This window comes from Lithobates pipiens, unplaced genomic scaffold, assembly GCF_037356315.1.
Source record: "Lithobates pipiens isolate NorthernLeopardFrog02 unplaced genomic scaffold, aLitPip1_a1.2 Scaffold_22, whole genome shotgun sequence".
NCBI lineage: Eukaryota > Metazoa > Chordata > Amphibia > Anura > Ranidae > Lithobates > Lithobates pipiens.
Window position 1 is genome coordinate 40,589,241 of NW_027507784.1, and position 27,384 is coordinate 40,616,624.

The 27,384-nt window shown below is 45.4% G+C and overlaps 1 protein-coding gene across 1 annotated transcript; it reads right to left on the reverse strand.

The window, feature by feature from the left end:
* Positions 1-26,986, reverse strand: LOC143923645 (guanine nucleotide-binding protein subunit beta-5b-like). Its single transcript, XM_077447452.1, has 11 exons — positions 26,837-26,986; positions 17,522-17,687; positions 17,343-17,427; positions 15,557-15,692; positions 11,908-12,097; positions 10,306-10,414; positions 8,677-8,708; positions 7,681-7,780; positions 6,825-6,890; positions 3,063-3,155; positions 1-1,140 (listed from the first exon to the last, which is right to left on the reverse strand). The coding sequence occupies exons 2-11, from the start codon at positions 17,665-17,667 to the stop codon at positions 997-999; spliced, it is 1,101 nt and encodes a 366-aa protein (XP_077303578.1). The 5' UTR covers positions 17,668-17,687; positions 26,837-26,986; the 3' UTR covers positions 1-996.
* Between the last annotated feature and the right edge of the window lie 398 nt (positions 26,987-27,384).

Below are 27,384 nucleotides of genomic sequence, written 5' to 3' on the forward strand. Positions count from 1 at the left end.
TTTAAGAATAAACCGCATTTATTTTTTAATACTTTGCATATTAACAAAATTATACACTGCACTCTTTTTAAGGTTATTATCCGATTAATCAAAACAATAATTAAGTATCAAAATAATCATTAGATGCAGCCCTGGACATAAATGACACTTAGTACTCTGGATTAAGACAAGTACACACTATAGAGGGATAGGCTTTGTTCACATTTCATTTCTGACATTTACAATCACTTTAAAGCACAACTCCACCCAAAACATTACAGCCTCTGGCAGGTATGTATTGCTGTCTGTGTCCCTTTGAGAAGATTTCCCTTTTGCTTCCCGTCGGGATGGAAATTCTCTTTAATGGGGACGAAGACAAAAAAAAAATTTTTTAATAGGAGGGGGGTTAGAACTAATTGCTGCAGGTGAATTCCTGTCTAGTTGATGACCAAACTCCATTTTTTTTTTTTCATGGGTGACATTAGACAGGAAGTGAGAATGTTGGGGAAAAAAAAATTGAAAACAAAGTTGCTGGACTTCAAAATGCTATAGAAATAGGAAGAGGCTGCTCCTGGATTCCATAGCTGCCTAGGCATTTGGTTGCATGGACTAAAGCCCAATGAGAAGGCTCAGACAAAGCATTTGGTATAATCATGGGAACCCGGGGAAGAGTTTTCCCAGAGACACAACTATTTCAGAGGTTCATTTCACATATTTGAATTCAAAGCCATGGGGAGGGTTCAGAGGTAGTTACTTTACTATACAGTAGATGTATTTTGGAACCAAATTCAAAGTAGCACCAACAACTCTTCAACACAATATAAATGAAAACACACATAGGCAGTACAACAAAACTAGACACTTCTACGTTTAGAGAGAAACACTTGTTTGGTACGAGCCGGTGGTCTCGAAAGTGAGCACTAATACCATTTCACAATATGTTGGCTCATCCAACCTCCATGTTGAACACCAGAATTTCTATAAGGCGACACCATCATGTTGGTATGGGTGATGGTCTTATGAGAATGCACTCCCAGTAGGACGGAGCAGGAATAGTTTGTGACTGGAGGTTACGGCAATGAGGGGTGCACTAGATGGACTCGAAGCAGAGAGGTCAAGACTATAAACTCCACCAGGAAGATCGATCAGGGTCCCTCGGGTCTGTTGGAGAGAAAAAGAGAAGAGTGAGTGCCTAATGAAGGGGAGAATCAAAGTAGATGTAAACTCAATCACTAAAATCTCATGGTGGGCATGGGATGTGTGTAGATCGTGCCTGTGAAAGTGTCTCAGTGTAGACTTGTGCCAAATATATGTAGCAGTATGTGCTCTTCACCTCCACCATAGAGGATCCTCTGCACCAATGTACTTCAGAGTTCAGACTAAGTAAAGGACACCAAACATGTGTGAATATAAAACAAGAGTACATGAAGCCTTACTTAGCAGAACACCCAGCAGAGAAATCTTCATACATACAGAGACTTGGGGTAATACACTTCTAATTCTCCATCTTATAGAGAGGGCTTTCTCAACCGGGGTTCCTCCAAAGACTGCTACAAGTTCCTTGATCAATGAGTAATTTCTGCCTCTTACATACCTAACAAATGACCCCAATGATCCTTTTAGATATGTGTAAGGGGGGCATTCTTCCCACTGACCACCAATATAATGAGCATTCTTCCCACTGACCACCAATATAAGGGACATTCTTCCCACTGATCACCAATATAAGGAACATTCTTCCCACTGACCACCAATATAAGGAACATTCTTCCCACTGACCACTAATGTAAGGGGCATTCTTCCCACTGACCACCAATATAAGGAACGTTCTTCCCACTGATCACCAATGTAAGGGACATTCTTCCAACTGACCACCAATATAAGGAACATTCTTCTCACTGATCACCAATGTAAGGGGTATTCTTCCCACTGACCACCAATGTAAGGAGCATTCTTCCCACTGATCACCAATGTAAGGGGCATTCTTCCCACTGATCACCAATGTAAGGGGTATTCTTCCCACTGACCACCAATGTAAGGAATGTTGTTCCCACTGACCACCAATGTAAGGAATGTTGTTCCCACTGATCACCAATGTAAGGGGCATTCTTCCTAATGACCAGTATAAGGAGCATTTTTCCCACTGACCACAGTTGAAAGGAGTATCCTTCCCACAGACCACCAACGTAAGGAAGATTCTTTCTACTGACCAATGTAATGGGGGCCCTTCTCAGTTGACCATGGATGTAAGGAGCACCTTTTAACTAGCCATCAATGTAACCAGCCTAGGGGGCACATCTCCACTGATCATTATCTTTAGGAGGCATTTCTCCTCTGATCACCAATGTAAGGGGACTTTCAGTTTTCACTGTCTGTGTTTCTTTGTGTCCATTATAATTATTAATAATAATAATTTAGTTGTATTGAGAATCTGAGGGTGTGAAATACTCCAAGTACACCATATTCCTCACTCTTTTATTTATTCTAATATCTCAACTCACTGTTCATGCTACTCTACTATGAGGTGTACATAAAGTCATTATTAGCAGGGGTTCCCCAAGACCTGAATGTTATTTCAAGGGTTCCTCCATGGTTCAGAAAGGTTAATATAGAGATATTTCCATGGATGCTTCTGATACTCCAGTAACCTGAGCTTGAAAAACGTCATTATGATTTATAACAGCAACACCAACAGGTCTCTTTTGATGACACTTTAGATCAGCCATTCACATCCAGGGTTTTGTGGAACCCCCACGGTTCCCCTAGAGGTGGCTAGGGGTTCCATGTGATGCGTAGTTCCAGGACCAACTCCACTTGGAAAAGCCAGAAGCATATCTGAAAGGGTGGCATTCTGGGCACTACTGTAAGGGGAGTATTCTTCCCATTGACCACCACCAATGTAAGAGGCATTCTCCCAATGACCACCAGAGGAAAAATCTTAGCAAGAGTTCCTTAAGACCTGACAAATATTACAAGGGTTCCTTTTGGGTAAAAAGGGTAAGAAAGGCTGCTTTATATAAATGAGGAGCGGTAACTATTCCACAATGCACAGCCAGGGCACGATATCTCTATGTCTGACTTACCATGTGTGAATTGCGATCAATAATCCGGCACATGTTGAGGTCACTTCCCGCGGCGACCATGTGACCTGCGCCCACCCAGCGACAGCAGTAAATCTATAAGTTGGGGAGAACATTCAGTGATTTGTACACTACAAGTCAGAATTATACAAAAAAAAAAGCTGTATAATGGGGTAATTGCCCCCTGGTGGCCAGATTCTGGCAGCTGAGAGCTGTTAGAACAAAGCTGATTCCTGATTGGCTGTTAAGGGTCACTGTACTGCCTCTGCTGCTCTTCGACTGATTAAATACGTCCAAGGGGCTCACTGAACATTTTGGTACATAACTATTATTTAGATGATTATTTTTCAGATTTAGACTCTGTAATATCGCTCCAGAGGGCCCCGAGTGGCACATTACAGCCACTTCCAGCCAAACTTTGGCCTTGTCACTTCATCTCCTTGTCTTTAAGACAGTGGCCTCCAAACTGCAGCACAAGGGCCAGATGTAGCCCTTATCCTGCCCTTTTTGGGGCACTATTCCTCTCAGCGATATAAGTTAGTATGCCTCCCACTGACATCAAGTGCGGCATAATTCCTGCCACTGACACCAAAGATTGGGGCCCTATTCCTCCCACTGACACCAATGATGGGGCACTATTCCTCCCACTGACACCAATGATGGGGCACTATCCCTCCCACTGAAGCCAATTATGGAGCACTGTCCCTCCCACTGACACCAATGATGGAGCACTATTCCTCCCATTGACACGAATGATAGGGCATGCTTCTTTCCACTGACACCAATGATGGAGCACTCTCTCTCCTGCTGACACCAGTGATGGGGCACTATTCCTCCCACTGACACCAACAATGGGGAACTATTCTTTCCACCGATACCAATGATGGGTTACTACTCCCCCTACTGACCACCAACCCTGAGGCCCTGTTTATTCTCTGATGCTGGGACTGGGAAATTTTTTACCCCCACTGGCCACAATACAGCCCCCCTAAAGTCTGAAGGACAGTAACCTCGCCCTTAGTTTGAAAAGTTTTGAGACCCCTGCTCTATGATTATGTCAACGTATGATCTGAAACATGGCAGCATGTGGAGTATCTGTTACTTGTTGCAATAATGCTGGTTTGAAGGTGCGATTGGAAGCTGTGTGCCGTCAGATTCAGACACATATATGAGCAGTGAAATGGTCAATGACTAAAACTGAAGTACAAAAAGCTGGAAAACATATCACTGTAACAGTTTGTGATGCTTGTGTCACTTATGGGGGTGAAAAATGAAAGGGTTGGTAAATTCTAAATTGCTACTTTAGTTATAGTGGGGTTTGGTGGCTCGAGTGACCCCTCTGACTTTTTATACCTCTTGGGTTAAGACCAGCAATGAAACCTCTGGGGTGTGTTCTTGGTTAAAACATCAAAGTAGACACACTTGACACTGTAGCACTAAGGGGTTATTTGGAACCCAAAGAGTTGTGAAAGGTGACCATTCGAGCGTTGGCTCTCCATCCAACACTGGCATGCTGCGCCAATGCCGCCTTTTTCAGACTGGGGAATCTTCAAACAGCATAAATAAAACAAAAGGGCGCAGCGGCCTAGTGCATTACTAAAAACATTTTATTAGGAAATTAAAACCAAATGAGTGCTTTGCTCTGATAAAGAGGGCTTGTCCCTTGAAACGCATCAGCTGGCAAATCTGGATTGATGTTAGGGTCATGGGAATTTCATCTCTAACCTAGGACTGCCATTTCTCTGTTTTTTACCAATCGCTGTTTCGGCCATTGTGAGTATTTACTTTGGTTTGGTTTTAATTTCCTAATAAAATATTGTTGGTAATGCACTAGGCCTCTGCACCTTTCTGTTCTCGCTTATGTGAGATGTTGTGTTACTTAGCAGAATGCCATTTATGGCTTGGGATTTGGGATTGGGTCAATCAGCATTCTTTCCTGTGAATTCCACTTGGATTTTTTTATTAGTTTTAGATGCTTCAGAGATAGACAGATGCATTTGGCCCACAAGTGAAAACCTACCGCTCTCAAGCCCTATGAACTGGATCACCCCCTAGTCTAGCCGGATAACAAAACCAAGTAAGGGCTCATCCTCCCCCACAAAGTATGTACAAATTCAGAAGAAATAAGCCAACTGCACATTGTAAAATTCAACGTAAGTGAAGCTTTATTGTTCCGGACAAGCGATATAAAGCTCCTGTCTGGCATCTGCTGATGTGTTTTACCAAAACTGGACTTAATCGTGGGGATGAGGAAGGACATGACTGCTGAGGCGCAATGGGCTTAGGTCCCACTTAACGTAACACAAAGGCATCAAATCCCCCACCCCCCTTGCCCTTCACCCCATTAACTAAGACACTTACAACCATTAGGTTGGAAAGGGCAAAGCCAAAGCTTTATGAAATTCCAACACATAACATATGAACATATTTAACCAGTGCCAGTCACAGTCATACTGTGAGCACTTACCAAAAGAGGGAAGTGGGGCCTGTCCTTACCATAAGTGCTGGACACACAGCCTACTTCACATTTTCTGCCAAGGGCATAGCCCATTACAGCAACTTTAACTGCTGGCAAGGTCAAGAAAACCGCAGCAAGCTGTGGCATACCATAAAATAGGAAAAAAGGGGACGTAGGGGGTGGGCAGCTCTTCCAAAGACTCTTCTGAAAGACCCAGAATTCCCTGGGGCACACATTCCCTGAGCTCAGGCCCATTCCATCCCACATGTTCCAAGCAATCGTTCCCCTTGTCATGCACTTAGCCATGTCCCCATCAGTCAAGGCTCTCTTTCCCTAGGGAGGGGCTCAAGAGGCCTTAATTTGCACTTCCATGAAATAGGCATTGCAAAATTATTAAAGGGGTAGTAAAGTCTTTTTTTTTCACTTTTATTTACAGGTAAGCCTATAATAAGGATTCACAGGAAAGAAAAAATATTTCCTAAACCTGTACGGTTTAGGAGATATTCCCCTGGCAAAAAGCCGCTGATTGCAGCGGCGCATGTGCACAGGGGTTTCTCGGCTGGAAGCCCGGCAGACCTCGGACCCTACCGGAAAGAAATCTCCCGCTCGCATGCGTGAGAGTGACGATATCGCCGCTCCGTGATATTCAGAAGACACGCCGAGGGAACATGTCAGCTCCCTCGGCGTGTATCGGACGAGATGTCTGGGCCTTGTTCTAAGGTAAGTATTTCATAATGAGCTAGTATGCGGTGCATACTAGCTCATTATGCCTTTTCCCTTGTGGGTTTACTACCGCTTTAAAGAGATACAAAGTCTACAATTATAATCCATCTCACATAATGTGAACAAGAAGGCCTTCCTAACATAAAAGTTGTATAAATCCCTACAAGAACGCTGTTAAAACCGAATGGAAAAACACAAAGTAAATCCAAAGAGAAGTGTAACGGACATCCTGATAAATTCCAAGTTTTTTGCAGAAAACTTTAGAACCAACTACTGTTAAAAATAGAAATATAAATCCAAATAAATAATTCACATATATGTATATAGCCAGGAATATGGAGAGAAGTCTTCTTGTCAGGATGTGACTTTGTACAGCATTTATTTGGCTACACTGGGCCTCCTAAGCTGCACCAATCTGCTTTTACGTTCCTATTGACTTGAATGGGGACTACAACATTTACGATGCAGGTCTTAAACTGTTGATTACTGTATATACCTCCGTAATACACTGATTGTATAGAATATGAGAAAGTGATAAAATAAAATCTCAGCTACAACTGAGCCCCAAGTCTTGGGGTACTCACCTGGGAAGGACCCCTGAAATCATCCGGAATGGTGCTGATTTTCTGTCCGCTCTGAGAATCCCAGACCTGAACAAGGTGAAACGCAATGGTGAGAGCGCACAGCAATGGAGAGTAAACAGACACTGAAGACTCCAATTATATCTTCTGTCTGTGAGATAATTAGTCCATACACAGGAAGACCCATCGATGTTCAGAGGACAAGAGTGTAGGGAAGAGATTGCACATTAAAACGGTCGCCCTACCCAATGATGATACTTCAGTGTTTGGTAAAGTAAAACCCCATCACAGTCTTTTCTATCTCTTGTGAACACTACTGGTGAGATCACTACGCTGAATTCTGGGTCTGTACATCTGCTGTGCCCATTATGAGGGGTTCCCACCATCCCTGTGCTGAGTTCCCAGGTCTGTACCCCTGCTGTGCCCATTATGAGGGGTTCCCACCATCCCTGTGCTTAGTTCCCAGGTCTGTACACCTGCTGTGCCCATTATGAGGGGTTCCCACCATCCCTGTGTTGAGCTCCTGGGTCTGTAACTCCTGCTGTACCCATTATGAGGGGTTCCCACCATCCCTGTGCTGAGTTCCTGGGTCTGTACACCTGCCACAGTCATTCCAATGGCTCCTCCTCTTACTGTTAGACTTTTAATTACATCTATATTATAGGGATGTGTGAACACTCAAAAGTCTAAGATGAGAGAGGGAAGAGAGCTATGGAACTATGGTGAGGAGATCTTGGACTGGCGCATCCAAGAAGTATAAAAAGCACAATGGTGACCCCCAGAAGTGCTGGAACTTGTAGCTCTTTCACCAATCTGATCTGTTCCATCAGTTGTCGACCCCTCCTTCTCCCTGTCTCACCTGCAGGTTTTCCTCTTTCCTCCATGAGCCAATCAGAATCTGCTCGGTGTAAGGGTCGATGTCCAAAGAGTCTCCGCACACATGGGGGCCCGAGAGTCTCCTGGAGAGGGGAGAAAGGGGCCCTTTATTCACAGTGATACAGACAGTCACTGGGACAGTACACAGCAGTTACAATGTCAGCCTACACACTAAGACCCCTTTCACACTGAGCTGCCACCGGCATCAGCAGTAAAGCAGCTCTATTTTTAACGCCGCTTTACATTCCTTTTAGCGACGCTATTCGGCCGTTAGCAGGGTGGTTTTAACCCTCTCGCTATCGGCCGAAAAGGGGTTAAATTTGCCCGCAAAATGCAGTCGGAGCAGTGTTTTGCCGGCGGTATCGCAGCGCTGCCCCATTGATTTCAATGGGAATCAGCGATGGAGGAGCGGTGAGTTCACCGCTCCAAAGAAGCTGCTGGCAGGACTTTTTCTGATGCCCTGCCAGCACAGCGCTCCCTCTGGCTTTCACACTAGAGTGAATGGAGCAGCTGTTTTAGGGCATTTTGCAGGCGCTATTTTTAACGCTATAGCACCTGCAAAACGCTCCAGTGTGAAAGGGGTCTTAAGCTGGCCACTCAAACAATATGCTGTCCACTCTCCTTGGATTGGAGGCAAATACATTCCTAACAGGTCACAATATACAGCAACTTTTATAATTAAAAAGTCAATGAGCTCCAGTCCGTATCCTTGTTTAGGCTGAGATGATGATGTCATCAGTCTGCTGCAGGCAGGAGGAAGCATTTCGATCTCCTCTCCCTCCAGTAATCAGACTCAACATATTAACTTTGCACAAGTTACAAGGTGAGATGCTGCAGTAGGGGCTGATCTGTGCCAGACGTTTGTAAACACAGCCAAGAACATAAAACATAGAATATAGTTACTGGAAAACTTAAAGGAGATTGTACAATCAGATTGTAACATGTGTGGCCAGCTTTATGAAGATTACTCCAGCCTTACTTTAAGGAATGCCTCTGCCTGATATCCCAGAACTGCAAAAAATAGAAAATAGAAGTCAGTACATAATACATGAAGAGTTTTTATGAGCAAAAGGCCCGACTGCACTCTGACATACAGACAGACATTAGAGCAATAAGTCTCATCCGCTGGACTGCGGCCTCCTACCTCTTGGACCGCCAGCCGGCTGCTGATCCCAAATGTCCCACTAGCCACCAACCTCCCCTAGTGGCCTACAGTGCCCCCCAACCTCCCACAAAATACTACCAAGCCCCCTGCAATGATGCCTAACTTGCTGCAGAGCCTCCAACCCCGCATAGTGTTCTCAACCTCTGGCACTGTCCCACAGTGCCCCTCAACCTTTCAGAGTGCCACCTATTGCGTTCCACAGTGCCCATTAGCTTGCTGCAGAGCCTCCAGCCCCCCATAGTACCTTCAACTTCCGACAGTGTCCCACAGTGCCTCCAACAATACCCCTAGTTTGCTACAGAGCCTCAAGCCCCCCATAGTGCCCTCAACTTCTGACAGTATCCCACAGTGCCCCCCATCCTCCTACAGTGCTACCTAGTGCCTTACACAACACCCCTAGTCTGATACAGAGCCTCCAGCCCCCATAGCGCCTTCAACTTCCGACAGTGTCCCGCAGTGCCCCCCGAACCCCCCACAGTGCCTCCTAGTGCCTTCTGTAGCACCCCACTGGCTTGCTTTGGAGTCTCCAGCACCCCTATAGCACCCTTAACCCCTGGCAGTGTCCCACATTGCCCCCCAACCTTCCTCAGTGCCACTCAGTGCTTCTCCCAGTACCTCCTAGTTTGCTACAGAGCCTTCAGCCCCCCATAGTGCCCTCAACCTTCGACAGTGTCCCACAGTCCCCCCCCCCCCACCTCCCACAGTGCCTCCCACAGTGCCCCCTAGCTTACTACAGGGCCTCAAGTTCTCCATTGTGCCCTCAACCTTAAACAGTGTCCCACAGTGCTCCCAAATCTCCCACAGTGTCCCTAGCTTGCTAAAGTGCCTCAGGCCCCCCCCCCCCATAGTTCCCTTAACCTTTGACAATGTCCCACAGTTCCTCCCAAGCTCCCACAGAGACCCATGCAAATCCCTATCCTCCTGGAGAGACTCCCCGCCCCGACAGTTGCCCCAAACTCCCTCTAGAAATATCATCCCTTATACAGATATCAAATTTGTTGCAGAGTTCCTAGTTCAGTTTAACTGCAAGAACATTTACTGCAGAAGTGATGGGAATCCCTCCAATAGAAACATTCTTTAATTGTGGTTGGGAAGGGTTAGATCCTGTTGTGTTTTTATTGCTGTATCCTTATTGGGGATATTTCTGCCTATTTCCTGCCCTAGTGACCACACGATGAGGAAAAATCTCCCCAGTGGGGATACAAGTAGCAATTAAAAGCCTAACCGTGTTCTAACCCCTCACCACTTTATAAGGGTCTCTTTTTCTGATTGTGTCTCCATTGGTGAGATTTCCCTGCAACTTCCTGGTCCAGTGATCTCTCCCATTAGAACACAGATAGAAATAAAAATCCGGACAAAGTGTAAACTCCGCCCCTCTTTATCCGAAACTAAAGAATAAAAAACATTGGCGGGAGTTCTCTAAATGATGAACCCGAGGGTTACCTGGACGGTGTTGTCCCAGCCTCCGGATATAAAATTCATCTCACTGTGGGGGTGAAACTTCAGAGCGAAGACCCGAGAGCGGTGACCGTCCATCATAGAGAGAGAAGGGCTGCGGGACAGATGTAGTAAATGGTCACTCCACCCAAAACTAAATCTGCATTCCACTTTTCCAGGTTAAATTACATCATCCATTCACTTCCTGTAACCCCAGGCTGTCATGGACCCGCCCACTGGAGGTACCTGAACCCAGGCTGTCATGGAGCTGCCCACTGGGGGAAAAACAAATACTCCTGCGTATGAGTATAGTGGCTAGCCCAATAATATGGAATAATGGTCCACTCCTCAATGGATTTTGTTTCTTTGCCGTGCTGACCGGGGATTTTCTGATTGCACTAAAAAGATAAAGGAAAAGAGGGCATACCAGCCTTGTGCATTATCCTAAATAAATGTATTTTGTATAAAAAAAAAAAAAAAAAAAAAAAAACTACTCACAAGCATGTGAAAATTAATAAGCATAAATGGGCTTCAATCCCCTGTTAAAACAGTCCTGGGACCTGTACTCTCCAGATCATAGGGGAGATCATGTAGGGGTCCCTGCTGGCTAACGCGTTTCAAATCTAAACCTTCTTCCTCAGAGCCTAACAGAAAAGACTGCTTCAGCTTCATATATTTGCACACATGTACCAATGTCATCAATTGCACCTTCTGAGAACCCGGAGCACCTCCCCTTCATGGGAGTGGTTAAGCAGGGTTGTCAAGGACATCTGTCCAACAGAAAACATATGAAAGATACAAGTAATATTAGATAGGGAGTAATGGCTCCAGATTTGCATATGTAGGTGCATCACTCCAGCTCCTCCCCTCTGAATGGGATGTATAGAAAGCAGTTTAATTATGCCCCTACATGATCTCCCCTATGATCTGGAGAGTAAAGGTCTCAGGACTGTTTTACCATGGGATGGAAGTTTATGCGTATTCATTTTCACATGCTTGTGAGTAGTTTTTATCTTTTTTATACAAAATACATTTATTTGGGATAATGCACAAGGCTGGTTCGCCCTCTTGCCCACTAGCAGACCCTGAGCTCAGGCTGTCATGGACCCACCCACTGGGAGTTCCTGAGCTCAGGCTGTCATAGACCCGCCCACTGGGAGTTCCTGAGCTCAGGCTGTCATGGACCCTCCCACTAGAAATACCTGAGCCCAGGCTATCATGGACCCTCCCACTAGGAGTACCTTATCATACCTGTACTGTTTAGATATGTACTGTATATACCATAATCTATTTACTTTCAAGAGAATTATATGACATCCTTTGGACATGCATGTTCCTCCTGTTGGACAACAGGTGGTACAGACTTTATCTGTAACCTGCTGATCAGTTGCGTGATTTGTAATCAAACTACTGATCGGTAGATTAAACAGCTAAAGTCTGCACCTCCCAGGGGTCATGCATTTCTAAAAGGATGCCAGGGATGTGTTCTTTCATTTAGTGCTGGGGAACAAAATGATTAACGGTGGGGAAAGCTAAAAGCTGTGCGAGGCAGGCAACAACAGTATATGATGGTCAGTGAAGAAATTGGTAGAAGAGGGGAGCACAGACCTGGGTTGGCAGATGTTCACACACACCATCTTCTCTGCATCATACACGAGGATCTCATCGCCGGATCCCGCTGTTAAGAAATGGCTGCCGGAAGGGCTGAAGGTGGCTGACAAGGTCTGTCTGTCCTCCTGCAGGTAGCGGACACAACTCTGAGTGGAGAGGTGCCAGAACTTTACCTGACCTCCTGCATCTGACAATGACAAAGAGACAAATAACTGGAGTTATTCAGAGCACAGGTAAAGTCAGTGTGGGCTGGAAGGGGACTAAAGTACAGCTAGAACCAGTCATCATCCAAGAGAACTATTCATTATCCAAGAGAACCCATCCTCATCCAAGAGAACCAGTCATCATCCAAGAGAACTATTCATTATCCAAGAGAACCCATCCTCATCCAAGAGAACCAGTCATCATCCAAGAGAACTATTCATTATCCAAGAGAACCCATCCTCATCCAAGAGAACCAGTCATCATCCAAGAGAACTATTCATTATCCAAGAGAACCCATCCTCATCCAAGAGAACCAGTCATCATCCAAGAGAACCAGTCATCATCCAAGAGAACCATTCATCATCCGAGAGAACCAGTCATCATCCAAGAGAACCATTCATCATCCAAGAGAACCAGTCATCATCCAAGAGAACCAGTCATCATCCAAGAGAACCAGTCATCATCCAAGAGAACCAGTCATCATCCAAGAGAACCATTCATCATCCAAGAGAACCAGTCATCATCCAAGAGAACCAGTCATCATCCAAGAGAACCAGTCATCATCCAAGAGAACCATCCTCATCCAAGAGAACCATCCTCATCATCCAAGAGAACCATTCATCATCCAAGAGAACCATTCATCATCCAAGAGAACCATCCTCATCCAAGAGAACCATCCTCATCATCCAAGAGAACCATTCATCATCCAAGAGAACCATTCATCATCCAAGAGAACCAGTCATCATCCAAGAGAACTATTCATTATCCAAGAGAACCACCCTCATCCAAGAGAACCATTCATCATCCAAGAGAACCAGTCATCATCCAAGAGAACCATTCACCATCCAAGAGAACCAGTCATCATCCAAGAAAGCCATTCTGACCAGTCATCATCCAAGAGAACCATTCATCATCCAAGAGAGCCAGTCATCATAAAAGAACCAGTCATCATCCAAGAGAGCCAGTCATCACTAACAAGAGATCTAAGACAGCCATTCATCATCCAAGAGAGCCAGTCATCATCCACAAGAACCAGTCATCATCCAAGAGAACCAGCCATCATCCACAAGAACCCGTCATCATCCAAGAGAACCAGCCATCATCCAAGAGATCCAATCATTTTCAAAGAGCACCAGTCATAATCCAAGAGAACCAGTCATCAACAAAAGAGAACCTGTCATAGTAAAAGTGAGTCAGTCATAATCAAAGGCCAGCCATAATCATCAAAAATCGATCATAATATAGGGAGTCCTTTATAATAAAAAAGAGCCAGTCATCATCAAAGAGAACCAGTCCAAAAAAAAGAAAACCGGTCATCATCCAAGAGAACTGGTAATCAGAAAGAACCAATCATAATCCAAGAAAACCAGTCATCATCAAAGAGTACCAGTCATAATCCAAGAGAACTAATCATTCTTAAGAAAAACAGTCATCATCAAACAGAATCTGTCATAATTAGAAATTAGAAAAGAGAGCCAGCTATCATCAAACCATAATCCAAAAGCCAGTCCTAATCATAGAAGACCAGTCATAAAAAAAGAGAGCTAGTCCTAATCAAAGAACACTAGTCATAATCCAAGAAAACTGGTCACCAAAGAGAACCAGTCATAATCCAAGAGAACCAGGTCCAAAGACATGCAGGTAGGTTTATTGGCTTCTGTCCAAAATTGGCCCTAGTATATGAATGGGGACCTTGGATTGTGGGCTCCTTGAGGGTAGGGACCAATGTGAGTGTGCAATGTACAGGGATGGGGACAATTGTAGACACTCACCCAGGTTGAACTGGATGGACTGGTGTCTTTATTCAACCTTACTAACTATGTAACTATGTAACCAGTAATAGTAATAGTCCAAGAGAACTAGTAAAACAACAAAGAGAACCTGTCATAATCCAAGAGAACACATCATTAAGGGAACCAGTCATCAAACAGAATCAATCATGATTAAAGAGAACCAGTCATAATAAAGAGAACCAGTCATAAAAAAGAGAACTAGTCATAATTAAAGAGAACCAGTCATAATAAAGAGAACCAGTCATCATCAAAGAAAACAAATCATAATCCAAAAGCCAATCATGATCAAAGATGACCGGTTATAAGAAAAGAGAGCCAGTCATTTTCCAAGAACCAGTCCTAATCCAAAAAGACCAGTCATCATTAACAAAAAACAATCATAATGAGCAAGAACCAATCATAATGAAATAGAACCAGTCACAAACAATGAGAACTGATCAGTATTATGATGCAATCTGCATATTTACCCCCAGGGGGTATATAAATCCAAACCATGAGTTTCTCTTTTTTGCTCCATTTTGGTCTGGTAAATATACCATTAAAAGTGCTGTTGATATATTTGTACAATAAGTGCAAAAATACCCATTGATCCTGCCAGAAATCTTGTAAGCTGATAACTTCCCGTGCTCTCTACCTATGCCACACTTTCATTAGTTACAGTATTCCTGGTTCTTTTTCTGGACTACAAAACATTCCCTTATCATATAAAGAAGTGGTGAGGGAAAGGTAGAGATTTTTTAGTCCTGCCATATGGTGACAATGCTGCTTTTCAAATACAGTGAAGGAGCATTGTCAGCCCAGGACAGGAAGCGTATTATCACCTCTAAGGACTGGTAAACTGCATTATAAGATATTTTTTCTCTTTTTGGATACACTTTAAATGATTAAAACTCCCTGGGTTTGTTTGTGAATGATGTATACTTCACCCTGCATTTACCTTGAACTCGAATTGACAGGTTTACGTGTTTCGGGGGACGCACCTCCTTCTTCAGAGCTAAGAAGGGAGTGTAATCCCTGAAACATGTAAGCCTGCCATTTTTGAGCGACTGTTTGGGCCAGGTGACACCACCCCACTGCTGGATCACGGCATAGCGTCATACACCGATTGTATTTTAGTACACTTGTGAGGGCTGCATCAGTGGAGCATTTCAGTTGAAGATTTCTTTGCAGATCACTATCTAGCATGTGGATAGGACCATCTATAGATGTCTATGCCTCTTGAGAGCTATGGGGGGTGTATTGTATACATGTGGCTGTTTCTTGTCAGGATCGCTCAGGTGGATTCGGAGGATCCAAACTCACCTGGGAATGGGATCATCCCTAATGGGGGCAATGGTGGAGCTAGTCTATGTAATGTGTGCCAGCGTTGCCATCTGTAGTCTCCACCAGGGGGCGTGTGACAACACAGCAGCAGAAGCAATGGTCATCCAATAATAGGAAGCACCTGAACATGGCAGGATCACCAGTGATTATACTCATATTAATTGAAATTGCAGATTTTAAAAGGCTGAAACTGACTTTTGAAATGTTGTTGAGATTTTAGCGATGGCAATTATAGCTACAACAACCCTTTGTGAAAAACAAAAACAAAAAAAAAAAAACGTGAAAAACTGGAATGTGACATTTGGGCTATGGAACAGTCGGCTTACATGTGGCCAGGAGCAGGTCCCCCTTGGCACTGGGTCTGCTGGGGTGGAATCTGAGCGTTGTGACTGGCAGATGTTCTGCAATCGATTGTTCATCCTTCAGTGTGTGTACACAGCTTCCATCTGACACAGCGTAAACCTACATGGACACATGACACATCACGTGACACAGATCTGACCGTACAGGACTACAGATGACAGCAATACAGAATACAGAGAACCCTTATATGTTGCGTTGCAGCACTCCTACATGTGACACTGGGCCCCCATGACTGAAAGAACGAACATCCAATGAATGAAGGGGGCGGGCCAGGGACAGTTAGCCCTTGTACACACGGTCGGAGATTCCGACAACCAAATCCGTCGGATTTTGTCTGTCGGATTTTGTCCAACGGATTTTGTCCGAAACTGTTGTATACACACGGTCGGACGAAGTTGTCAGAATGTCCAATCGTTGAGAACATGATGACGTTATTTCGTTACGAGGGGACTACGTTCAGGCTAGTAGCCAATAGCTTTGATGTAGGAATTTGATCTGAGCATGCGTGGCACTTGGTCCGATCGGAATTCTCTACACATGATCGGAGTATGACCGATCGGAGCATTTTGTCGGAAAATATTTCCGGCAAGTTGGAAAATTTGGTCTGACGGATATTCCGACGGAAACAGTATGATGCAGACCACACACAGTCGGAATATCCGACAAAACGCTCCGATTGGACACATTCCGTCGGAATCTCCGATCGTGTGTACAAGGGCTTAGTCTGGAGAGGAAATAGCTACATCACATATGTCGTACACAAGGCTCGCAGGCCGGATCATGTGGTTTTTGCACCCACGTTTGCTGCCGGAACGTGGCGGAGCTCCATTTCGCCACCTCTAGCTCCCGCCCTCCTCTCACGCTGCCACTTGTAAACACTGAAACCTTCTGGGTTTACAGGGAGCAGCTTTGTCCTCAGTGGTTCCCAGATGTAACAGATCCCTGCACACCCTCATGGCAGGGACAGATCTCCAGAGATAGAGAGAAAATGATCTCCCTGCACGGTGAGGCACCTAAACCCTGCCATCTGTACACAGTGCACCCCTGAACTCTATACGCAGCACACTCCTGAGCCCTGCACTCTATACATAGCACATCCCTTAAACCCTGCACTCTGTACACAGTGCACCCCTGAACTCTATACGTAACGCACTCCTGAACCCTGCACTCTATACATAGCACATCCCTTGAACCCTGCACTCTGCACACAGTGCACCCCTGAACTCTATACGTAACGCACTCCTGAACCCTGCACTCTATACATAGCACATCCCTTAAACCCTGCACTTTATACATAGCACATCCCTTAAACCCTGCACTCTGTACACAGTGCACCCCTGAACTCTATACGTAGCGCACTCCTGAACCCTGCATTCTATACATAGTACATCCCTTAAAACCTGCACTCTGTAGTGCAACTCCCGAACTCTGCACTCCGTACATAGCACACCCCTGAACACTGCACCCTCTATGTAGCGTACACCTGAACTCTGCCCCCTGTATGTAGCACACCCCTAAACCTTACACTCTGTAAGTGGCGCACCCCTGATATAACTGGCCCTTTGAAGGTAACTGTACTGCTGAGGCAGCCCCCGAAAAAATTGAGTTTGACACCCCTGGTGTAGATGATGGAGGACATCCTCCAGCCAGGAAATGAGGGGGGCTTTGACAGACTTGCTGCACATTTTAATGCACATTATGAGAAGCTCACAGTGTTCAGTGAAATCATGAAGACACATCTTCTAATACCTTGATTATCCCATTGATGAGTCCAGCTGCCAAAAGGGTCCCGGATGGGTTGAACTGGCAGCTAAGGACCTCCTGGCCGCAGTCACTGGAAGACAAGATGGAGAAAAACGTTCATTTTTATTAATCCTTCATCTTATACCCCCATGAAGATCCCTTCCCCCCTCCATTTAATAACTTACATCTCCTTCTCCAGATGAAGCTCACCCTCTGTGCTGGGCTCCGGAATCGGCTCAAAGGAGATTTCATCTGCACTGGGACTCAGGAGCTGGGAGGAGGAGCGGCGGGCGCTTACCCTCGGACGTGGCGTCACCAGTAATCCAGACATCTGTGAGCTCCTTCTATTTCCTATATTAGACACATCCAGAGAAAAGGTACAAGAGGAGATATGAAGAGATACACAATGATACCACACAGCACTCTCCTCCCAACAACGTTCCATACACCGCTATGTGTCACCGGGCACACCATATACACCGCTATGTGTCACCGGGCACACCATATACACTGCTATGTGTCACTGGGCACACCCTATACAACGCTATGTAGTGCCAGACATGCCATACACACCGCTAAGCATCACCAGACACACCATATACAGTGTCTTGCAAAAGTATTCACCCCCTTGGCTTTTTACCTATTTTGTTACATTACAGCCTTTAGTTCAATGTTTTTTTTAATCTGAATTATATGTGATGGATCAGAACACAATCGTCTAAATTGGGGGAAGTGAAATTAGAAAAATATATACATAAAACTATTTTTCAGTAATAAAAAAACTGATAATTGGCATGTGTGTATGTATTCAGCCCCTTTGTTATGAAGCCCATAAAAAGCTCTGGTGCCACCAATTACCTTCAGAAGTCACATAAATAGTGAAATGATGTCCACCTGTGTGCAATCTTATGCCCCATACACACAGTCGGACATTCCGACCACAAAATACGTCAGATTTTTTCAGACGGATTATGGCTGAAACTTGTCTTGCATAGACACGGTCGCACAATGTTATTGGAAAATCCGATCGTTCGGAACGAGGTGACATAAAACAAGTACGATGGGACTACGTAGAGGCCAGTAGCCAATAGCTTTAGTCTCCAAATTTTTTTCTGAGCATGCGTGGCACTTTGTGCGTCGGAATTCTCTACACACGATCGGAAAAAGTCCGATCGGATTTTGTTTTCCGACAGAAAAAGTCCGATAGAGCCCACACGTGATCGGATTTTCCGACAACATAATCCAATCTGACTTTTTCCGTCTGAATATCCGACCGTGTGTATGGGGCATAAGTGTCACATGATCTGTCATTACATATACACACCTTTTTGAAAGGCCCCAGAGGCTGCAACACCTAAGCAAGAGGCACCACTAACCAAACGCTGCCATGAAGACCAAGGAACTCTCCAAACAAGTAAGGGACAATGTTGTTGAGAAGTACAAGTCAGGGTTGGGTTATAAAAAAATATCCAAATCTTTGTTGATCCCTAGGAGCACCATCAAATCTATCATAACCAAATGGAAAGAACATGGCACAACAGCAAACCTGCCAAGAGACGGCCGCACACCAAAACTCATGGACCGGGCAAGGAGGGCATTAATCAGAGAGGAGCACAGAGACCTAAGGTAACCCTGGAGAGTTCCACAGCAGAGACTGGAGTATCTGTACATAGGACAACAATAAGCCGTACGCTCCATAGAGTTGGGCTTTATGGCAGAGTGGCCAGAAGAAAGACATTACTTTCAGCGAAAAACAAAATGGCACATTCTGAGTTTGTGAAAAGCCATGTGGGAGACTCCCAAAATGTATGGAGGAAGGTGCTCTGGTGTGATGAGACTAAAACTGAACTTTTTGGCCATCACAGAAAACGCTAAGTCTGGCGCAAACTCAACACATCTCATCACCCAAAGAACACAATCCCCCACTGTGAAACATGGTGGTGGCAGCATCATGCTGTGGGGATGTATTTCGGCAGTCAGGAGTGGGAAACTGGTCAGAGTTGAGGGAAGGTGGATGGATGGTGCTAAATACAGGGATATTCTTGAGAAAAACCTGTAGCATTCTGTGTGTGATTTGAGGCTAGGACGGAGGTTCACCTTCCAGCAGGACAATGACCCCAAACACACTGCTAAAGCAACACTTGAGTGGTTTAAGGGGAAACATGTAAATGTGTTGGAATGGCCTAGTCAAAGCCCAGACCTCAATCTAATAGAAAATCTGTGGCCAAACTTAAAGATTGCTGTTCACAAGAGCAAACCATCCAACTTGAAGGAGCTGGAGCAGTTTTGCAAGGGGGGATGGGCAAAAATCCCAGTGGTAAGATGTGGCAAGATCATAGAGACTTATCCAAAGCGACTCGGAGCTGTGATAGCCACAAAAGGTGGCTCTACAAAGTATTGGACTTTAGGGGGGAAGAATAGTTATGCACGTTGACTTTTTCTGTTATTTTGTCCTACTTTTTGTTTGCTTCACAATAAAGAAAAAGCAAATCTTCAAATTGTGGGCATGTTTTGTAAATGTTGCAAATCCTCAAACAATCCATGTTAATTCCAGGTTGTGAGGCAACAAAACATAAAACATGCCAAAGGGGGTGAATACTTTTGCAAGGCACTGTACACCGCTATGTATCACAGGACACACCATATACACCTCTATGTATCATTGGGCACACCGATCCCCATCATCAAAGCAACTGCCACTGCTGACCCTATGAAAATTCTAAATGACTGCTCTGTATCAATACTTTGATGTCTATTTATAAAACATTTGGTGGACGAATGTCACAAGTATTCTCCCAGCCACCATAATTTCTGACTGTATTATTACTAATATGTGGATTTCCTATGATCATCAGCTTCATCTAGTGGCCATTAGATGTTTACAGTATTTATCGGCGTATAACATGCGCCGGCCTATAACACGCACCCCAAGTTTAGGAGGGAATTTTTAGGAAAAAAACTTTTAGGAGGGAAGTTTAGCAGAGAACGGCCGAGTGCAGCCGAAAATAGCTGAAAGCCGCTGAGAACGGCCGAAAGCCACAGAGAAGCTCACAATCGGTGGTGGCATCGGCGTATGACACGCACACCCACGATTTTCCCCTGATTTTAAGGGGAAAAAAGTGCATGTTATACGTCAATAAATACGGTAATTCCTGAAATACGTCCTGTAGGAAAATACAACATTAAGGCCACTAGATGGAGCTGACAGCTAAATGAATGCTTCTGACATTCGTCCACCAATTGTTTTAAAAAAAGGACTCTTTGGGGTTGTTTTTCTAATACCGGAGAGTTCAAAATGTGGTGCAGCTGTGCATAGTAGCCAATCAGCTTCTTACTTGAGCTTGTTCAATGAAGCGTTGACAATAAAACTTGGAAGCTGATTGGTTTCTATGCAGAGCTGCACCAGATTTTGCACTCTCCAGTTTTAGTAAATCTTTGAGTCGATCATTGATGACCTGGAACTTCAGACCCCCCGCCCACACACACACACACCTCTTCTATAGTACTTTTTCAATTAAAAATAAAGGAATAAAGTGGACCTGAACTTGGAAAAACTGAAGAGCGATTCTCTTAGGGGGGTAATCTGATGTGGGGGAGGAGCCGCGAGAGCTGCTGGGGGACCCCAGAAGAGGATGATCGGGGCCACTCTGTGCAAAAAGAGCTGCACAGTAGAGGTAAGTATGATATTTGTTATTTAAAAAAACAAACAAACAACCAAACAAAAAAAAAACGAAATATGAACCCTTACAATTACTTTAACCTGTTATAATCAGATGTGAAGTCTGGAGTTCATCAATCTGTCAAAGATGATTTCTGATTGGCTCCCGAGGGGTAAACAGGAACTGTTGCTGTTGGCTATACAGGCCTGTTCACACCACATGCAAGCCAGTGCGTTTTTTTTTCTGCATCAAAAACGCATGGGAAGTAGGTTATATGGTTTCCATATATAGCATAGCTCACACCTGTGCGGTCAGTTCCAGGGCGTTTTAGTTCCAGGAAAAAAAAAAAAAAGTAGAACATGCTACATCTTTCCTGTACTGGATTGTACTGGAATGCAGTAAAACACATAAAAAACTCACGGGAATGCAAATCAAAAATGCATAAAAAAATGCACTGGACTCCAGTACTGAGAAAAAAAAAAAAAAAAAAGAGGAAAAAAAAAAGAAATAAAGTCTCCAGAATGCATCCAGAAACGCATAAAAATCACAATAAGGCTGGGTTCACACCACAGCGATGCGGGAACGCCGCGAATCCGCGGCGTTTTCCCGCATCGCATACCTCCCGCCGGCAGTTCACACTGCCCTATGCGGACGGCTGGCAGTGTCAATGATATGTTAATGACACCCCCAGATCCGTCCGCATATCGCAGTGCGATCTGCACACTCGCACAGGAATTGGATTGCATGGTGTGAACACCCATGCGATCCGATTCTGTTGCGGACCAAAAAAAAGGTCCTGTGCGAGTTTGCTGCGGGAGCGATGCGAATTCAGCCATACTATCTGTATGGCTGAACTCGCATCGCTACGGAGATCAGATGTGATTTGCACTGCAGTGCGGTGCGAATCACATCCGGATCTCCCCCCGCAGCAGTGTGAACCCAGCCTAAAAATGCATAAAAAAAATGCACCGGACCCCAGTACAGAGAAAAAAAAAAAAAAAAGAAAGCACCTGGAAAAAAAACAAAAATGCACAGGAACGCATCAAATCAGCGCGTGCAGAAACAAATCCAGAACGGATCTGGAGTGCGTTTTTGTGTTGTGGAGCGGCCCTATAACAGTCACCCTTGTACAGGCCGCCATTACTTCAGACCAGTGCGGTTTGCTGCCCGTGGCTCAGCAGTCCAATCAGAAGCTGCGCTCCACGCTCATGCACTTTGGATTTTACAGACACTTTCTATGCTGAGCGTCATTTCCCACAACGCTTCCCCGTGCCTGGGGACCCCCACAGCCTGCCATACAAAGAGAATCGCTGTACGCCGCTATACTCTTGCAAACACCAATGCCCCTTTGCACTGGCGTTTCGCCCACTTATGCACATCCAACAAACTCCCCCAAGTTTCTATGCCTTGGTGCGGGAAAGTGCGCCAGCTATAGAAATCTCCTGTAAACGGACCTTTAAGCCAAGTTCACATTTGCGTGTCGTGCTAACATGCATTTGTTTTGTGCGTTTTTAACCCAACAGTATAGGGCTGCCCTACGTGTGACAAACGCACCATATAAGAGGCTTCCACACCTTTCTGGGTGATGAGCGGCACAGTTTTTTCTTTTACTGTGCGATGCGGAGTGATTAATCGCACCACAAAATGCATGTTTCCTAGCCGCTTTTAAGATGTGACTAACAGTTAGCCCCCATTCACATTATCGCATAGTGGGAATGTTCCCACTACACAATATTGACAGGTTATTTGCCTGCGATTCTGTGCGTGGCATAGGGCAGCCCATTTATGCCTTATGAGACAAAATCGCAGGCGGATTGCCTGTTAATATCGCATTGCTCTTTCACCGCTACAGGGCTCAATTGTTCTGCACGTTTGTCACCTGGCAAGAAGCTCCATGCGATTCTGGCTGTGGTTTGCTGCAATTGCAATCCTGTTGCGCAAGAATTGTGGCAGAGTCGCATCATGGTTGGGGCGCCATTGAAGGATAATGGCACCAAAATGTGTGCAGCGTGTTGTACTGCGATTTCCATGCGATTTGGAAATCACAGCGTTTCTACCCACAATCACAAATCAGGAGATGAACAAAGCCTCGGGCTTGGTTCCTTTATATGCAGTGTGGGAAATACAGAGAATCCTGTGCATTTTCCGCACTGCATTGAAATCGCATGGCGTTCATGCGAACTGCAGGGGGTGTCAAAGTTAACGACACCCCAAACCAGTTCTTAAAATGCAGTGCGACTGACAGAATCTGATCGCATAAAATGTGAAAAAAAGGGTCCTGTGCCCTTCTTTTGTGCAGAAGCTGTGCAATTTAAGCCATACAAATGAATGGCTCAAATTGCTACGCACAGACATTGCATGGGATTTGAATAGGAATGCTGTGCGATTCCTAAATGAATCACATGCATTGTCCTGCGCCGCATATATGTGAGCCCAGCCTTAAGGCTCCATTCACACGTGTCCAACTTGTCATGCAACTTTGGACATAATTATCCATCAAGTACCGTTCATACCTATGCGGCCTTAAAGTCGCAGCAACTTCAAATTACTTCATACGCTGCTCTGTTCCGACTTTCATGTGACTTGAGGGCCATAGTCTTTAAAGTCGCATGAAAGTCGCACCTGAATGTTTTACATGCGACAGCTGTGCAACAGTTGTCCATTATCATTACTTACAGCCAAAGTGGCATCCAAGTTGCACCCATCCAAAGTCATATGACTTTGGAGTCGTATTAATGTGATTGTAATAGTAATGTGGTGCGATTCCTATTCGAATCACATGTATTGTTCCGCACCACCCATATGTAAGCCCGGCCTTAAGGCCCTGTTCACACTTGTGCAACTTGTCACGTGACTTTATACATCAAAGTCGCATGACAAGTCACACTCCATGTTTTTCAATGAGTACCATTCGTTCATACCTATGCGACTTAAAGTCGCAGTGATTTCAAAGTAGTTTACGCACTACTTTGGTCTGACTTGAGGACCATACACTTCAATGCTAACTCTCAAGTCGCATCTGAATGTTATGTGATAGTTGTGCAATAGTTGTTCATTATCATTGGTATCAAAGCCAAAATGGCATCCAAATCGCACCCATCCAAAGCTATGTCAAAGTTGCACTCCAAAGTCGCATGACTTCGGCGCCATACAAGTGTGAATGGAGCTTTATGGTACAGCAAGCGCGACGAGCGTCTTTCACGCGTTCCCAGAAGATGTGCAGAAACGATGCTCCTGGAACACGCAGATGCTCCTGGGGCCTTAATGAGGTGAGCGATGTGTGTGGAGCCGGGCGAGAACCAGATATAAATGGCGCGCCAAATGACAGCGTTTCCCACGTTTACTGCCCCCATTCCCATTTGCACTCTTGATTGATTTGTCTGCGATTTTGTACCATGTAGGGCAGCCCATTCACTTCACGGTGAATGTTTGTCGCCCGAAAAGGAGGCATACTCCTTTTTTGGTGCCAAGCGTAACGCATTTTTAAAAGTGGCGTTTTACTCTGATCTCCACACGACGATCGCGGCATAATTGCATTGCGTCTGGGGCTGCTATAAAAGGATATCGGCACCCAAAAGCGAGTCGCCCGTTTGCCGCGATTTTGGGTCATGGGCAGAATCACCACAAATCTGCCTGCGATCCCAAATGGCGAGATGTGAATGGAGTTTGGGACAGACGTTTTCGGGGTGGGGGGGGGCCTCGCAGGGCCCCTTTTGTCAAGGCAGCATAACACTCACACATATATCCTGGGGTAACCCACGGCAACCTGTCTCATGACTAGAGTTGCCACCTCATCCCTTTAAACCCGAACACATATGAATCACACAGGTTCTGAGGCTAATTTAATGCAGATAAGGCACCAAGTGGGTTCAATTACCACTTTAACTACTTTCCGCCCGCTATACCTGAAAGACGCCGAGACGTGGGCCTTAAAGGGATTGTAAGGAGAATTTTTTTTTTTTTAAATAAAAAACATGTTATACTTACCTCCACTGTGCAGCTCGTTTTGCACAGAGTGGCCCCGAACCTCCTCTTCTGGGGTCCCTCAGCGGCTGTCTCTGCTTCCTCTCTCAGGTGCTTCTCACGTTCATCCGAGCTCCCTCGCATGGGGAGAAGCATCTGCGGGTGCGCTCCTGTGATACAGCCGGCGGCTATAGCCGCTCGCTGTATCACAGGGCCATGCCCCCGGCGCTCCGCGTCAGTGGATGTGATTGACAGCAGCGCGAGCCAATGGCTGCGCTGCTTTCCATCCATCCAATCAGCGGCCAGGCTGAACGGTGGAAAGGAGGTCGGGGGACGAGCGCGGGACTTTCGAGGGGTCAGGTAAGTAAAACAGGGGGCTGGGGGGGGGGGGGCAGCACTGTCAGATGTTTTTTCACCTTAATGCATAGAATGCATTAAGGTGAAAAAACATTTACCTTTACAACCCCTTTAATTGCCGGGAAGGGCATCCATGGGCACCCTCCCCAGCAAGCCCAGTCTGCGCGACCCTATGGGTTATGCGGCATGCTCTGTGATCACCGAGTCTATGAGACTCGACTGATCACAGATCCAAGTAAGGGGTGTCGATCTCGGCCCCTTACCACGTGATCAGCTATCAGCCAATGACGGCTGATCGCGTGATGTAAACAGAAGCTCGCTAATCAGTATTTTTTTTCCTCACACTATCAGCGTGAGGGAAAAAAAAAAGCAGATCACCAGCTTCTGTCAGAGGGACCATGGTGCCTCACACAGAAAGCCGCAGCTGTGCCCACCAGTGTCACCTGCCAGTGCCCACTGTGCCACCTATCAGTACCCACCAGTGCCACCTACCAGTGCCCACAGTGCCACCCACCATTGCCCCCCAGTGTCTAATAATCAGTGCCAAAGATCAGTGCTCATCAGTGCCACCCATCAGTGCCACTATCAGTGCCAACCGTCAGTGTCACCCATCAGTGCTTATCAGTGCCGCCTATCAGTGCCCATTAGTGCTGCCTATCAGTGCCCATTAGCGCAGCCTCATCAGCGCACATCGGTGAAGGGGAAGAATTACCTGTTTTCAAAATTTTATAACAACTATAAGACGCCTTTCATACTGTGTCACCCCAGGCGTCAGCAGTAAAGCGGCGCTATTTTTAGCGCCTCTTTACCGTTGTTTTAGCGGGCACTATTTGGCCGATAACGGGGCGTTTTTAACCCCCGCTAGTGGCCGAAAATTTGTTAAATCTGCCCGCAAAACGCCACCGCAGTGGCATTTTGCCGGCGGTATAGCAGCGTTGCCCCATTGATATCAATGGGGAGGAGCGGTGAGTTCGCCGTTTGAAGAAGGTGCTGGCAGGACTTTTTTTGATGCCCTGCCAATGCACTGCTCCAGTGTGAAAGCCCCCGGGCTCTCATACTGGAGTTAATGGCGGTGCTTTTTCAGGTGCTTTTTCTAACGCTATAGCGCCTGCAAAATGGGCGCTATAGTGTGAATAAGGGGTCTGAAAGTTTTTTTTATTTTTATTTCGGTCCCTTTTTGTTTTATTTAGCAATAAAAAAAAATTTAAAAAACAGCAGCAATTAAATACCACCAAAAGAAAGCTCTATCAGTGTGAAAAAAATTATACAAATTTAATTTGGGTAAACTGTAGCATGATCGCGCAATTGTCATTCAAAGTGCGACAGCGCTGAATGCTGAAAATTGGTCTGGGCAGGAGGGGGATTTATGTCCCCAGTAAGCAAGAGGTTAATCAGCCACATAACCCATGTAATTAATATGTGTTTGGTTTTAAAGGGATGAGGTGGCAACTCTACATGTGACACCATAATCACAAATAAAGCAGAGAAATAAAGAGTCGTGCTATAACGAGGGCTAAATACCTCCTTCAGTAAGACGTCTCCTGTGTGGCCCACAGAGCTGACACTCCACCGGCAGGGACGCAGACTCGAAGTAAACAAACTCGCTTCTGTGGTTGCCAGGCAACAAAAGTTATGTCTGCCAAGCCCTGGAACACCCACAGGGCGGGGAACACATAACAGAGCCAGGGATACTCACTGAGCATGTGCAGACTACAGCCAGTGACAGGAAAGGGCTTGGCTGTCTCAGGTGTTGCCAAGCAACCCAGCCTTATCTGCTGTCCAAAACACAGCATTAGGCCTCATCCTCACTGACAGTGTAACCTGTTTATATCGATGAGGATAGGTTCAGGCTGGCTCCTGGGGTCAAAGTTTTACCACGCGGGCGAGCGTTACGCACTTCAGTGCATCCTGTTTCCTTTGATATAACTTTATTTGAATTGTCACATAGTGACGCTTCATTTCATATCTGTACACAGCAGCGTGGTGCATCGCATGTAGGGTTGCCACCTCATCCCTTTAAACCCGAGCACATATTAACTACATAGGTTCTATGGCTGATTAAGGTGGTG

Coding starts and splice junctions, on each gene's coding strand:
- LOC143923645 (XM_077447452.1), bottom strand. CDS start 17,667: ATGTCTGGATTACTGGTGACGCCACGTCCGAGGGTAAGCGCCCGCCGC. Junction 17,428..17,521: donor CTTCATCTGGAGAAGGAGAT/GTAAGTTATTAA, acceptor CTTGTCTTCCAG/TGACTGCGGCCAGGAGGTCC. Junction 3,156..6,824: donor ATTTCAGGGGTCCTTCCCAG/GTGAGTACCCCA, acceptor CCCAACTTATAG/ATTTACTGCTGTCGCTGGGT.